Here is a 15,472-nt window from a genome sequence, read left to right as displayed (position 1 = left end):
GTGAAATCCTCTCTGATCCTCAGATTCCTGTTTGTGAAATGGGGATCTTAGAGCCCCCCTTCACAGAGTGGTGACAAGGATGGACTGGGACAACAGGTGCGAAGGCCACTGCGAATATGGCAGCGATAGGAAATAAACCAGGGTCTGGTTAGTAAGGCGCTAAATGAGGCTGGATTGAGGGCTGGCATTTGGAGATCTCATTAGACATATGGAAGACCTGCCCCAATCCCGGCCCTGTCCTCCTCCCTCACATCAATCTTAGATGTCAGACACCATACATGTCGAGAGGGGAGCAACAGATCTGCTTTCCAAGGGAGATGAGATTCTTACAAGCGTTTAACCCCCAAACAAACTCTCTGCCATCAAATCCACTATGGGTTTCAGACAGTTTAACTGTTTATGGGAGTAGAAAGCCCCATCTTTCTCCCTCGGGGCGACTGGTAGTTTCAAACTGCTGACCTTGTTGATCGCCCAACGAGCACCCACTACACCGTCAGGGAGTCTCCTTAGATGTTAGGGATTGCCTAATTCTCCCTGGATGACCTTGTTGGGCTTACTCAGAAGCCTTTGCAAGCCTTGCCATGAGGGCTGTGCCTTATCAGTGTTACTCAGTTTTCTTACTGCTATTCTGTGACCATTGTTCAATGACCCCCTTCTAGCTTTTCAGCTGATTTTGATTCTAATTGGAATGAAGAATATTCAACTGGATTGGGGACAGGAGGAGAAGGGGAGGAGGCCAGTGAAGAGAGAGAGATTAAGGACAAGGCAAGGGTTGTGAATTGGGAGTCATTCAAGAAGTCTCCCCCCTTGACTTTGGAGGGTAAGTGTCTAATGCTAACTCTAAACAACTTGAGCTTTCAAATATTTTCCGCCAAGTCCAAAAACCATTCCTTGGCTCCGGACAACAAAGGCTGCTGGGATCCAGCTGACATTTCTGATCCTTTAGGACAGCACGTTATTTGATAAATAACATGCACATGATTGTTTTGTTGATTTCTGCAAACTCTGCAACTCTCTCTCACGCTCACGTCCCACTGGCATTCTACGTGGGCGTGTTCTGGCTACATGCTCCGGGTACCTGGGATCGGTGGCGCTCGCACAGCCTCTCCTTCTGAATGGGGAGCAGGAAGCCAACCACACATCCCTTCCTTGGTGGCATGATAGCCCCCAATGGAAACAGAGAGGGGGAGAGACAGAGAGAGATGCTTCTCTGCAGTGATCTGCACACTGGCCATGCAAGAAGCAAACACCGGTAGTCAAGTACCAGCGGAGGCACATGAGACTTCTTGGCCACCGCCTTGGCTGACTCAAACCACCAGATCGCACTTGTCTCCCTGGGGTTGATTAACATCACTCAGGAGGCCTGGGCTTTGCTGAAGCACTTCAGAGAAAGGAATGGTTGGCACGGGCCACTACAGTAGAGTGTGAAGCAACGGCCCGTGTGCCAGCCAGCCCTGGCTGTTTAGAAATAGTTTGCGATTTTTCCTCCCAGGCCCGTCAGCGGCCACCGCTCACCCGGAGGCCATTCTGCCCACCGGACATGGCTCTCAACACAATTATATAAAGGTGCAACATCCTAAAAGCCAAAGGCGGTGTGCTACCATTCCTTGGGGGAAATTTTTATCAGCGGACTTAATTTGGGGGCTTCCCCCTTTAGAGAATGAAGGAGAATGATGAGACTTTCTACTCCCGCAAAGAGTTACAGTCTCAGAAGCCCCCAGGGGCAGTGCTACCCTGTCCTGTGCGGTCTGATGAGTCGGCATCAACTGGATGGCAGCGGGTTTTAGAGAATGTTACTCTATGCAAGAGCTGGCCAGGGACCAGCCTGTTAGACTCATAAGGACAGTGATAAAAGGTAGCCCTTATTTCTGAAAGCTATTGTCAAACACAGTGCCACGGAACCAGTCAATAATAACATGGGTCCAAAATGGCCTTGTCTGTTCTCTAACTGGGGGGAGCCAGGCAAGAGCAGAAGGCTCGCCCAGGCCCGGAGCTGGAGCCCAGCGGCTTCCGGCTTCTAAGTCGGGCATGTGTGCCTCCCATCACCGTGGGATGAGGAATTGGCTCCTCAGAGGAAGGCGAGGGCTGTGTGGGCATCCCAGATGTGCCTGGAGAACCTCCCCTCCTCAGGGAGTGTCCAGATTTCTGGCTGTCTCCCAGGGGATTACTGAGAGGGCTGCTGAGTTTTTTTGACGTCTCCCGGCCTTTAGTTGAACTACTTGAAAGACACAGCTTGCGAGTAAGTGGTCTTGGAGCGTTTGTGGAGTTAACTGGTTGCACCATTGGCTCGACCAAAAGAAGACCCCTTTGTGCAGAAAGCCAGCACGGAGGTTCCCCCACAGCTCATGTGTTACCCGGAGGGTCCCATACGTGTTTGTCGTCCACCCTTTCCACACTGCAGAGTCCAACGTGTGGGGGGTCTGCTCGCCAGAGGAAATTTGCCCTGGAGTGCAGGAAGAGTGCCAAGCTGTGTGCCCCTCACCACCCGTCACTAAACAAACTTCAAAAAAGACCCGCTGCTGTTGAACTCTGCCGCAGATCAACCCCCGTAAGGCCGCAGGACCCCCCGTAAGGTTTCCAAGGCTGCAGGTCTTTCCGGAAGCTCAGGGTCACGGAGCTGCTGATGGGCGCCCTCACTGAACAAGGCAGAGGATGACATCAACCTGCTAAGGGGTTGATCCATCCAACTCCTGCTTCCAGCAAGCAAACAGTTGACACCCACCCAATGTCTACAGCACCAGGCGTGAGTCAAAACATTGGGCCTCCTTCCCTGGGATCTCGGCGGGCTTCACATTTCTGTGCCTCACCTGGAGAGCTGCAGACAACTCCTCTCTAACCATTCAAACCTACTCAGTGCTCCCTTATCTAGAAAATGACCAACCCAGGGCGTGGGAAGACACTCAGGGGTGGGGTGGGGAAGAAACTGTTTCTCCCAGGTCAGAGGCCCAGTATAAACACTGCGCCCCTGTCTGTCCTAACCTGGATCGATGTTTCATTTCCCTGCCTTCTCTTTCCTAAGGCGCTTCTTATCTCTTTTGCTATAACCACCTCCCACCAGCTCCTGGAGGCCATGCCAGTTCCACCCACAAAGAAAATCCAGCCTAAGAGAAAAATCCCAAGAGCCCAGCTGATGACTCTGGGGTCTGGCATTGCCCCCAGAGAAATCACCCAACAGCAGAAATGTCTCACGGGAGGGGGGAGGGAAATGCCCACTAGCTCAGCTGCCAACTCATAGCCTCACTCTCTGTTTCCACCACCCCGAAATACAGCCAGCCAGCCTGAGAGGTGCGAGCCCATCTTGATAAGGCTTTTTACCTTGCGGGGATAATAAGTGGGCGTGGCTTGTGGGGAGAAAGAGAGAAGAGCCCCTCCCCATGCCCCTGAGGATGAGGGGGTTGAGTGTTGACATAAGCTCAGTGTGAACCAAGGAGACGTCATTCTCCCACCCACCAGAAATGCAGGCTTGGGGGTGGGGGTACAAGTCTCCCACAGAGGATGACTATTTACTGAGGCCCGAGGCACTAGGTCTACCTTGGGGAAACCAGGCTGGCAAATTTTTTTTTTTTCCACTTTCCCAGTTTTGCATGTCTAAAAAAAAAAAAAAAAACCAGAAAACGCAGAGTTGGCAGTTTAAAAGCCTGGAGGGTAGAAAGCAATTATCTTGAACAGTTAGGTGGTGTCTATTAGTTAGGAACTCCACCTCCCCCCGCCCTCCCCCAATACCTTTTCAAAATAAAAGAACCTGCTACTCTTTATACTCCACAAACTGTCTGATTGCTAGCTCCTAGAAGAATTTCTTAAAGTTCAAAATCGTGGTCGGAATCCCTTAACGGCTCACAGTCCCCGGCCTGGGCAGCTTGGGCTGAGGCTGGGCTTGCTTGCCCCGCCTGAGCAGGGTGCACGGGGCTGGCCTGAATCTCATTCCTCCCTCCCACCCACAACCCTGCGTGGCAAGTAGGCACCTGTATGTCTAGCAGGGGAAAGGACATGCAACCTCTTCTACCCTTCCAATTCTCCATCCCTCAGTCAGGAGCGTGCACGGTGGCTCCAGCCTGTGCCCAGGTGAGCTAACCGTGTGGCGAAAGGTCCGTGTGCAAGAGGCCTTACCTTGCTCTGCTTTCTGTCCAGATAGAACTGGTGTTGGCTAATGGCCATAGCCCAGATAGACTTGATCAGCGCAGGGCACGCATACCACGTGTGCACCGCAATGCCGCTGTGGCCAAATGTCCTCCTGGTCACCGAGGCCCTGGGAAGGTGAGAATCAGAAGGTTCCACCTGGTTGGTAAGAGCTTTGATGATGACGGATCCGCTGGGTCCTCAGAGCCCTGTGTGGAGCTAACACACCAGCTCACACACAAATCTAAGGGTACACACACACACACACACACACACACACACTGGAGATATTTACTACTGAGTGTTCAGGATTTGGCTGTCTCTGCCTTGTCTGGGATAAGATGGGTCATTCTGGGTCACACTACGGTCCTGACGGGTCTTCAGCATCTGGCACTGGGCCATCACAAACATCGGAGACAGGAAAATGGTTTGGACAAGGCCCTTCATTAACCAGGCAAGGATGTGCAAATTCCTTTCTCCTTGTCACAGGCCACCGCACCAGAGGAGACCCTGACTTCACCTATTCCGGGAACCCAGTGGTCCTTGAAGGATGCTGATCGATTTCACGTATCTTCGGAAGGTAGGGCACAAAGAGATGGGCCCAGCCACCAGTCTCCCCACCCACCATCCCAAGCTCTGTGCATGTATGCTTCAACATGGGATAAAGCATGAGGCAGCCAACTGTGACATGGAGATCACTGGTCCTAGCTGGATCCACCATGCTCAGGGAGTCAGGGGTGGGGGGGTGGGGGAGAAAAGCCAGTGGGGGAAATGATCATGTTCTCAGGGAAGTGTAGTTGAGAAGAAATAGATGCTGTAGAAAGTGAAATGTGAGCATGCGTGTGTGCACGTGTTTAGGACCCAGTGATGGGCAGTGAGGTTGGGTGTGGGGTCTGTGGAGTCGACCATCAGAACAATGCTCATGCTCTCCTGAGACCGAGGTATGACATTTGGAAGAAACCTGAAGTACCCAGGACGAGTGGACATGGACATTTTTCTTCAGGACACATTTCCTAGGGAGGAAAAAGCCATTCCTGGCTCTCCTACCTTTGGGGGTTATTAAGGATAAAACGACAGTTCTTTTTCATACCCACTTTTAAGGAGGGCTTAACCTTTGGTGGTGGTTCAGGACACCAGGCAGGTTTCCCCTGGCTTGGGTTAAAATCAAAGGTAAGGGGGGAAAAGTCAACCAACCAACCAACCAACCAACCAACCAACCAACCAACCAACCAACCCCAAGCTCCTGGAAGAGCACCAGGCTGGAAGAAAAGAACTGTCAGCTGTCCTGGAGGAGGCGCTTCCTCGCACATTTACAGTTAACCCGTCATCAGAAAGACCCCTCTGGCTTCGTAGCAATTGCTGCTCCCGGGAGCAGACTTCTGTCTCTAGAAAAGGCGACTTTCGAAGTAACTTGAAATGCATTTTCGTAAAGGGAGGGCGAGTCGTGAGGCACGAGTGCTAATATTTTTCAGACAAGGCGAGAAAGGGAGCGGCTCGCAGATCTGGGGAGTTGGACGGAAGCATTTACATCCGACAGTCCTTCTCCTGGGTCCATGATCAGTTTTTTCTCTTGCACCCCACTCTTCCCACCCCACCCACTTTTCTGTTTTGCTTTAAGTCTTAGGCATTGGCATACTGGCCAATGCTCCAGGGGAGCTTGGTGGCTCAGTGGTCGAACTCTCGCCCTCCATGTGAGAGACCCAGGTTGGATTTCCGGCCAATGCACCTTAAGGGCAGTCACCACCCATCAGTTGGTAGGTGAAGGCTAGTGGTGCGGAGATAAACTAGGAAGAAGGGGCTGGAGACCTACCTACTCCTGAAAAGCATGCAGCTCTATAGAGGACATGCCCCTGTCGTTTGTGGGGGTTGCCATGAGTTGGGGCCCCAATTGACAGCCGCTAACAGCCACAACCATGAACCCCAGAAATGAAGGTAGGCACTGACTGACTGGGGGCTCAGCTCGATATCTCTGCATCTTGGCCCACTGGAGGTCCTGCGAGGTCCTGCCTCACCTCTTGCAATCCTGGCCCCCCTTTGAGGTTCAGCTCAGGCCTCTCCTCTCTAGCGTCTCCAACAAGCCTGGTCTCTAGGGACCTTGTCTTTGAGCAGTGGGCACAGCCTGTGCCATTGGCACTGGGCACACACTGCCCTGTGTCTGGCACATGGGCGTAGCGCCCAGGCTGGGTTCAACTCCTACCTCTCCCACTTACTCACTATCTGTAATAGTGCAAGTTACCTGATCCCTCTGTTCTTCCCAGTGTAGACTAGAAGAGATAACTGTCCCAATCTGCTGGTGTTATGGCGAGGACCCCGGGAGGCCATGTTTGTGGAGGTTTTGGATCCCTGCCTGCATGTGGTGAGCAGTAAATGTGAATTCCTCCTTTTGCCTGTCTCCCCAACTATGCCTGGGGCCCTCCAAGGGCTGGAAGCCTCCTTTCAGACTTACTTCTGTTGCCCACTGCTCCCAACACAATGCCCTGACCATAGCAGCTACTGGACAAACATGAGATAGTTTATTTCACTTAAAAGCTGAAACAAATGGTCATTTAGTAATACTAGGTGAAGTTTTGAAGACCTCCGGTTATGCAAATGATGAGCACGCTTGACTGTTAGCCAAAAGCTTGCCAGTGTGAATATATCCAGAGGTGCCTTGGGAGGAAGGCCTGGCAACCTGCCTGGGCGATCCAGCCACTGGAAACCCCCGGTCGCACACAACTGGCTGTGGGAGGGTTGGCCCGTCCCCATGTCCCTGAGTCTGGAGAGAGGGAAGGGAGCCTAGTATGGCATGAGTGACAGGCTAAGAGACCCAGAGAACACACACTCATTTGCTCTCTCATACACACTTCCCCACATTTACTCACTCTTCTCTCATACACTCTCTCTCTCTCTACACACATGCACCCACATGCACCCACATCCACACTCTCCACCCAAACTCATTCATACACACTCTCCCCTACACACACACACACACACACACTTACAGGATTGGCCCAAGGGGCTTATGAGTCAGACCTCTCAGCAGAGCACGGACACGCGACTCTGTGTGTCTATTTCCCAAACCCACACTCACTGCCATCGAGCGAGCCCATGCCGACTCACAATGACCCTACAGAGTAGAACTGCCCCTGTGGGTTTCCAAGACTCTCACTATTTACAGCAGTAGAAAGCCTCATCTTTCTCCCGAGGAGGGGCTGGTGGCTTCGAACTGATGACCTTGTAGTTAGTCAGCAGTCCAATGTGTAACATGACACCATCAGGGCCCCTCCATATACATCCATTTACATGATCCCCCTTTTAGCCCCACCCCCACCCCCACCCCACCGGGCAGTCATCTCCTTGCTGCCTCTGACTCCTGTTCACGACATTCACTTTACTCTTTCTACTTGTGCGTGATTCCCTCCTTTCATACCTCTCCCTCAGCACCAGGCCCCCAGCTTTCACCTGGAAGAAGCACGCGAGCTCCTTCATGCTGGCCTGTTGTTTTCAGCATGTCTCTCTCCCTCACTGGCCCCAACAAACGGGTTCTTGCTCTCCGGAGGCAGAGTGTTTGGACCCGATGCCCTTCTCAGGACTCTCAGAATTGCTGAGCAAGTTACTCTCCTGTGAAACACAACTGCCTCTGCCTGGTGGCAGGGATCTGGGTTCGACAAGTGTTCTCTAGTCCCCCAGGCAGCTGGGAGGCTCAGGATAAGCGCTAGCCCTACAAAGGGATCGCCTGTTTCACTCTGATTACCGGTCAGCCTGCTGGGCTATCTGGGCCTCAGGGGCAGTGATGATGCTGTGTGGGCCTGAGCCAGCTGGATGGAGGGCAAGGTCTCACTAGCTCTTGGGTGGAGAACTTCCTGGGAGGCCTGGCAGCTAGTTCCAAGATGCTCAGAGGCCCTGCATGGGGTGGAGCTGGTGCCAGACTGCCTCCCAGGGCCAGGGGTGGGTGTCAAACGATGCCTAACATCCTTACACAGATGCCCTGTCTACCGCCTGCTGGGGGGTGGGGGGGTTACTTCCTGGTTGTAAACCTGTGTACCGTCCTACCCGAAGCCCAGGTCCAGGCCTGTCTGCAGGGCATCCTGCTGCCGCCTGTGTGTGCTGCATCCAGTCCTAGGACGGCTAGCAGACAAAGCGAGGGATCGCAGTGCGCTGAGTGGCCCCAGCCCTTTGCAGGCAGGGCTTGCTACATTCCACATAGGGACCCTATTGTTTGGCATCTGGCTTAGAGAGCCAGATTTTTTATACTCGTGCTTTCCGGGAGACAATGCTGGGGGTGGGGGAGTAGAGAAACATCACTGTGCTTCTTTCCCATCCACCCACAAACCCTAACACCCTAAAATTACAGCTGGTGGCGGGAAAAGCCGTTTGGCACAACTGCGTTCTTTGCAGATGCTCTTGGTGTGGCCGGCTCCACCTGAGACCTGCTCAGAAACTCTTAAGGCCTCCATCCTTCGGGCTCCTGGCCGGTGCAAACTTCCTACAAGGACCTCCACTGCTCCCCAGCTTAGTGGGTACCAGCTATGGAGTGAGACGCCTCCCTACATGTCCCATCCCGCCGGCAGGGGGAAGGGGGATGTAAGGACACACACACACACACACACACACACACACAGCTGCAAGCGGTGAGATGAGAAGGTTTTGCAGATGCCAATCTCTCATCCTCTGGAGCCCGCGGTACTGATCCAACAACAAACTGCCCCACTGGCGGTTTTGCACTCCCTTCTATGCCCCACTGCCCTCCATTCCCTGCCCCCCCCCCAAGAGACCCAAACCGCAACAGCGCAAACAATCTTAGTGTAAATGACACTGCAAGCTAGAGCCGGGTCTGCAAGCCGCATGCACTTAGACACGAATGGGAGACTTTGCTAGCTTACCTTCGCGGGTCATGCACCTCCACGGAAAACTTCTTTTCTCGGAAATAGAGGTTTTCCAGCTGTCTCCATTGGAATATCTGGACAGAAAACAATTCGGTTTAAGTCCAGGAGTAGGGTGGCTCCCGGCCGGGCCGTCCCTTGGCGGGCTAACTTCTGTGACCTGCCGTGCCTTATCAAAGCCGAGCGCGCCTGTGTTTGTGTCTTCTCTGCCTCCGGCTCGAAATGCACACACACACACTTCCAAACCGGGCAAAGGTGGGTGTGGGGTTTCCTGCTGGGCTCTTAACGGGAACAAAACAAGTTCAAGTTCTTCCCCTTTGGCTCGCCTTTGTCTAATGCTCCACGACAGTTCCCAGCGTGGCCGGCTTTTCCCTCCAAGGCGAGGGGCGCGCGGGGCGCGGGGCGCTCTCAGGAGGCGCCAGTAGCCATCTGCGTGGAGTGCTGAACTGAGCTTCCTCCTCCCAGTGCTGAAATGGGAAGGCGGTCAAATTCCCAGCCTCCCATCGGGACTCCACTTCCTGCCCACTAATGTGTCAGCGCGCGGACTCGCCCGCCCTGGCGCTCCCTCCGAGCCAGCAGCTCGCCCGGCGGGCGGGCGGGGGCTGCGGCGGCGGCCTTAGTTCGGGGGTGGACGACTCTGGACGGCAGTGCGAGCCGCTCAAGACGCCCCCCCCCCCCAGTTCATGCAGCACAAAAGAAATCCGCGGGATCGGCGCTGCTGCCAGGGACTGGGGCTCTGGGGAGGGGGCTGGGCAGCGCCACCGAAGTGGAAGGGGGACGTGAACAGAGCTCCCGAGGGGCCTCTGGGCACCCTCAGGCTCCAGCCGTCCGCCCGTCCATCCGCCCGTCCCCCCCCCCTCCCCCCCGCCCCAGCCCGCCCAGTGCGCTAGCTAACGAAGGCTGGCAGCCCTGTTTGGAAGTCATTCTGGCTGCATTAGTTGTTCCCGGAATGGCTTTTCTTCCAAGAGATGAAAGAAAAGTTACTCAGCCCTCTGGGAGATACCCACAGATATACATCCTCTATATTGGTCGGCTGGTGCATCCATCACCTTGGACATTACACTTAGTCTGCGTTTAGCTAGCTGAAAAGAGGGTAGACCAGAAATCTTGTCCCGCCCCCCCTCCTCCCCCCCCCTCCTCCCCCCCCCCCCTTGAACACAGGCTGGTTTCACCCTGGGGTTCCTCCCTTTGCTTTGCTCACTCAGCTAAGGCATACTCATTTTGGGATCTCACCTCAAATCCTAAGTCCTGGCATTCGGGGCTCCTGTTCTCTGACTTGCCCACGTTTTCTCCACCTAAAGACCCAGCCTGGCCATCCCAGACCCAGGGCTCCACTCAGCGCAAAGCTGGGCTGGAATAGAGCAGCTGCTTCCAGAACGGCAGCATTCTTGTACCTTCCGGCCCTGCTCGGCAGAATGTTATCACTGTTTGGTTTATGCAGGGGATGGGGCATCTATGATGTCTTTCCACACTCTGAAGTGCGAAGAACACGTGCTTTGCTTCCTCCATTCCCAGGGAGCAGTGAGCCATTCAGGAAAACCAAGCCACCCAACGCCTGACACTAGCTCACAGAGCCAGGTCAGGTGCCGGCTCATAGCCAGAACCATTCAATCACATGGCTCTGTGTCGGGCCTGCCTATGGGAGGCTCTGCTACACTGACTCCAGCCATGGGAACACCCCAAGTTCCTCTCTAATCCTTGCTTGTATGGTATGGGTAAACACCCTTCCCTCCGCCAGTTCTGCCACAGCCAAAAAACAGCTGAGTTAACCAGACCCCGTGACATTGGCACCAGGAGCCACAGATGACTAGCACATGCATTTGGGAGTCTGATTATGTTGGTTTGAACCCAGCCTTCCCTACTTCTAAGACGTTTGCCCTTAGGCAGTATTGCCTTTATGTTTCCACCTGCCAAATGGCAAGGCTGGGCCCACTCAGGTCGTCACATGCACATGGGAAATAAACTATCTTAGCAGCAGCAGGTCCTCCTGAGCACAGAGTGGGCACCGTGTAAGCCCGCAATGGGTGCAATTATTCTTAACTGTTTTCCCAAATAAAGAGAATAAACCCACAACTACCAGCCCTACACTTGCTGTGATTCCCACGGTGACCCCAGGCCCTCTGCTCCCCTTGCTGGGCGTCCGTGTCCCAGTGCATCACCTGAGACCTGGGATGCACGAGTGGCTGGTGTGCACTGTAAATACTTACAGCACACCTTGCTCACTGCTTCCCTTTTGTGGGCTGGCGACCTCAAGGAAAACATCAGCCTCTCCATGCAGAAAAATGGGGCTCTCTACTCCTGTTCAACATTACAGTCTCAGAAATACAGGCACAGGAGGAGCGCTACACTGTCTGCTGGGATTGCTGGCAGCCGGCATCCATTTCATGCAGTGAGTTTGCTTTGGCTGTTTGGTGGCCGGGACCCAAAAGGGCTAGTGCTCCCCAGTCCGCCAGAGCGGGTGAAGGTCGCAGAGCTGGACACCCTCCCCAGCAGGCATGCACCCAGTGGGTGCTGGGATACACCGGGGCTGTGGGGGTGCTCTCAGAGGGAGGAGGCCTCAAACGTAGGAGAGGAAACTGCATCTTGAGCAGGACTTCAGGGAGCCTGGTCTTCTTCCTGGCCCTGGGGCTGAGTCACCAAGCCCCTTAATGACCTCCCTGTGAGTAACTTCCTGCCTCATCTGGAGGGGCCATTAGTGTGGAATCGCCAAAGTCATCTGGCCCAGCTGCCCCCTGTCACAGACAAAGCAACCGCAGTCTAGAGAGGTTAGGGGCTCGCAGCAGAGGTTCCTGATGGATGATCAGCCCGTCTTGGGACTTTGGGCGCCTGCTCCACACACCCCGGAAACCTGTCCATGAGCGAGAGCAGAGCTGCCGCTGGCTACTGCTTATGTTCACGGTCACCCCCTGAAAGGGTTGCTAAACGGAAGTGCACACTTTCCAAACAACAACGGGGGACCCTCCTGGGTGCGGGGTACGAGGGCCTTCAGAAATTCATGGTGAAATTCCATCGTCTTGTAATTTTATGTTTCCATGAACTTTCTGAAGCTCCCTTCATTTAAGGCGGTAGTGGGGTTGACACCATACGCAGGGATTTAGGCTGTTGGCAGGCACTCGATGCCTTTTATTTTGTCTATCGAGAAAAGGCAAGGCCCTTGGTTTTTGGCTGTGTTGAATCTCGATTCCTCCTTTGTACTAACTGACCCTACCAAGCAGGGTTCTGGTGGGGGGCGGAGTGGATTATGCGGTGGATGGCTAATTGCACGGTCAGCAATTTCACACTGCCAGTTCCTGAGCGAGAACAGAGGCTTTCTACTCCTGTAAAGATTTGCCGTCTCCGGAAACCCAGAGGAGAAGTTCCGTCCTATAGGGCGGTGAGCAGTCAGAATTGATTTCACTACGGTGAATTATTTTTCTGTCATCCTAATAGGAAAGCGGGAGTCCTGGTGGCACAGTGGTTATGTCTTGGGCTGCGAATCGTGAGGGCAGCAGTTTGAAACCGCCAGCAGCTCTGGAGGAGAAAGAGGAGGCTTTCTACTCCCATGAAGATTCACAGTCATGAAAGCCCACAGAGGCTGTCTTAGGGTCGCTATGAGTGGGCAGTGACAATGACTTGATGGCAGTGAGGGTTTTTTAACAGGAAAGCCAGGACACGCGCAGATTTCTCAGGCGCTTACAACCCAGTTGAGGAGATAGGACACACACAACCAAGAGCCACTGTCCGCGCGAGTCAATTTGGACTCACAGTTGTGGAGGATTTCCAAAGTCAGCCACATCTTCTCCCGAGGAGCTGCTGGTGGGTTTGAACAGCCGACTTGGCAGTTAAGCAGTCCAAGGCTGACCCCGTGGTGCCTCCCGGGTTCCTATCTCCATCCGCTCCAGGATGCACTGACACCCGTGGTTTCTGTGCCAGGCCTTTAGAGCCTGAGCCACTGTATGGAGGGAGTCCTCCACAGTCACGGTCAGCCTCTTCTCCTGGTTGTTGGGGTCACCGCTTTCAAGGGCAGGCAGGCCGGCGTGGACGCCAGCACTCCTCAGTTACAGCTCTGCCTCGGCAAGTCCCTCTCCACCTAGCTTCCAGGCATTCCCACAGCCACCCCCAGGCTGGATCGGCAGGATCCAGCCAGTGCCACCCCGCTACTCCTAAAGAGCAGTCTGAGTTACACATGTCCCACGAATGGGAGACAGTGCCGAATAAAAAGGCTGGTTTTTAAAACCAGACCACAGGCCACTGACTGGCGGTATATTTGCAGCAAATGATTTGCGTCTGTCTTATTCATCTTTGCCACGCTACCACCACCTCCCCCAAAGGGGTGCGGCATCAATGACCTAGTGCCCAGAGAGTGCTTCAGTGATGCCACCACACAATCAGCGCTCAATCAACAAACACCAGTGTTTATGGAGTCAATCCAACGCCTTGTGCCAGCCAGGGCCCCACTCAGGGTAGACGTCACGATGTCATTCCCACCCATTTCCTTGCCGGTGCTACTCTTCCTGGTAAAAGAGAAGTTGGGCGACTTGGAGCACAGTATCAGGCCAGAGCTCAGGGTGTGTCACTTTCTTCGAAAGGCAGCTGATTCGCTGTCATGGGCGCTTGAAACGAGATTTTCTGGTCATGGGAATGGTCATTCAATGTTTTCACCATGCAAACAGAGGGGTAGTCTAGCATCCTCATGTGTGTGGCTGGAATTTTGGGGATTCCCTCTGGACTCCCTTGTTCCGAGTCTTATCTGGATAACTCCCGAGTCCACCGAAATGGTGACCAGAGACACTTTCAATCCTGAAATGTCCACCCAAGAAGAAAGCATCCTACTGTGACTGTGTTTCCACAGGATGCAGGATGGGCTAAGCCCAGCAGCAAACATCTACTAACGACACCCACAGAGCTCTAGCTCACAAAACGGCATGGGCCTGTGTGTGTCCGTGTTGCTGACAGTGCCGTCCAGTTGACTGTCCACTCAGTGACCCGATGTGACCAAGCAGCACAGCCCCAGGGGGCTTCTCCAGGCTGTAATCTTCTTGGGGGCCCATCACCGGATCTTTATTTTGGCGGCAGACCCACTGAGTGGGCTCGAACCACCCACCTTCCGAGCTAGCAGTTGATGCTTAAACACTGGGCTAGCAGGGCGCCTCCATCACCTGCTCTGAAGGGGGGCTCCCTGGCATCTCCTTTCTTTGCGATGCTTACACACTCAACTCAGCAAACAGTGGCTGGTCTTTCTCCACCGCCAAACCTACTAATGCAATCAAGATGTTCCTGCGGCCAGCTCCCGCCCCTGGCTGTTCAGACACCATACGCTCTAACTTGATTTGGTTAATTCAGTGACAGATGCCCCAAGCCCCGGGCCTTGACCCTTTAATGGAGGGCATCTTGCTTACTCATCCCAAACCTTTTAGCTTCCTTGGGTTTAAGTATCAATTGGTGGGGGTGGGGTGGGGTGGGGGTGGGGGTGGGGGAGGTCAACAAGTACTTCGCAGCGTGGAGAGAAACAGGCCGCTTTATTTCCTTCTCCCCACGGAGCTTCATTTCCTTTGCCCTATGGCCCCTCACAGGACAATATACATATTGTTTTCGTCTATCTACTTGGGCTTTTCTTGTCAAAAACCAAGTCACTATAAATAAAACTCTAGAAAATATAAAGAGTCAAAAGGAGAACTTTTTCTCTTTCTTATCCTCTGCTTCCTGGCATGTCTCCTCTCCCCAGCGTGTGGCCCCGGGAACACCATGCGGAGGACGACTGGTTGGCAGTGATGCTGGCCCAGGATTCGGGACAGCGGGGTCGGAGTTTGGGTCTTTTAGCAATGAGCTCTGGGACCCGGCGAGGCCCAGCGGAACCTCTATGGGCTCCGGCTGTCCTCTTCACATGTTCCAGGCTAAGGCGGAGCTCCCGAGAACTCAAGCCCATGATTTACCACAAGGAGCCCCGAGTGCACATCGGTGAAGCGCTCAGCTGCTTACAGAAAGGCCAGCGGTTCCGAAGAGCCAGCTGCTCCGTGGGAGTAAAGACCTGCTGGTCTGCTTCTGTGACGGAACTGGCATAGGGAACTACGGAGTAGCTCTGCTCTGTCGCATTCTGACTTCATGGTTTGCACGTGGGTGCGCGCACACGCACACACACACACACACACACACACACACACACACACACACAGCAGCATGGCTTATCTCCGTGGGGTGGCTCGAAGGGGGCCTCAGGAGAGCCTGAACAGGTACTTGTTATTCCCAGGGAAAGAGACGATGATGGGCCATTTCACCTGTGATGACCAACACCTGGCTCTTTAGGGGGCGCTCTCAAGTTTGGGGAGCGGGAAGAGGCACAGCAGTTGACCACTATTTTAGCGGGCAAATTTTGAGGAAATTCTGTATTTTATAGGGAGGTATGGCAGTTGTGAGTCTGCTGACCCCTGACAGCTCTGTCCGGAGGAACGGCATCATAGAAACTCCCTGCGCTCCCTCTCTGAGTCCACGGAAGGAGAAAGGCGCAGAATGGG

General features: G+C 54.0%; 1 protein-coding gene across 1 annotated transcript in view; it reads right to left on the bottom strand.

Annotated features, from left to right (window-relative positions):
- Positions 1–15,472, bottom strand: part of FRMD4A (FERM domain containing 4A) — a 234,881-nt gene that overhangs the window by 49,217 nt on the left and 170,192 nt on the right. The window contains exons 12-13 of the mRNA XM_075552351.1: positions 8,982–9,058; positions 4,108–4,246 (exon numbers count right to left, since the gene is read on the bottom strand). Coding sequence (XP_075408466.1) covers positions 4,108–4,246; positions 8,982–9,058 — 216 coding nt within the window. The remainder of the gene's footprint in view (positions 1–4,107; positions 4,247–8,981; positions 9,059–15,472) is intronic.

The sequence above is a fragment of the Tenrec ecaudatus genome, chromosome 6 (assembly GCF_050624435.1).
Source record: "Tenrec ecaudatus isolate mTenEca1 chromosome 6, mTenEca1.hap1, whole genome shotgun sequence".
NCBI lineage: Eukaryota > Metazoa > Chordata > Mammalia > Afrosoricida > Tenrecidae > Tenrec > Tenrec ecaudatus.
This window is presented reverse-complemented; position numbering and strand designations above follow the sequence as displayed.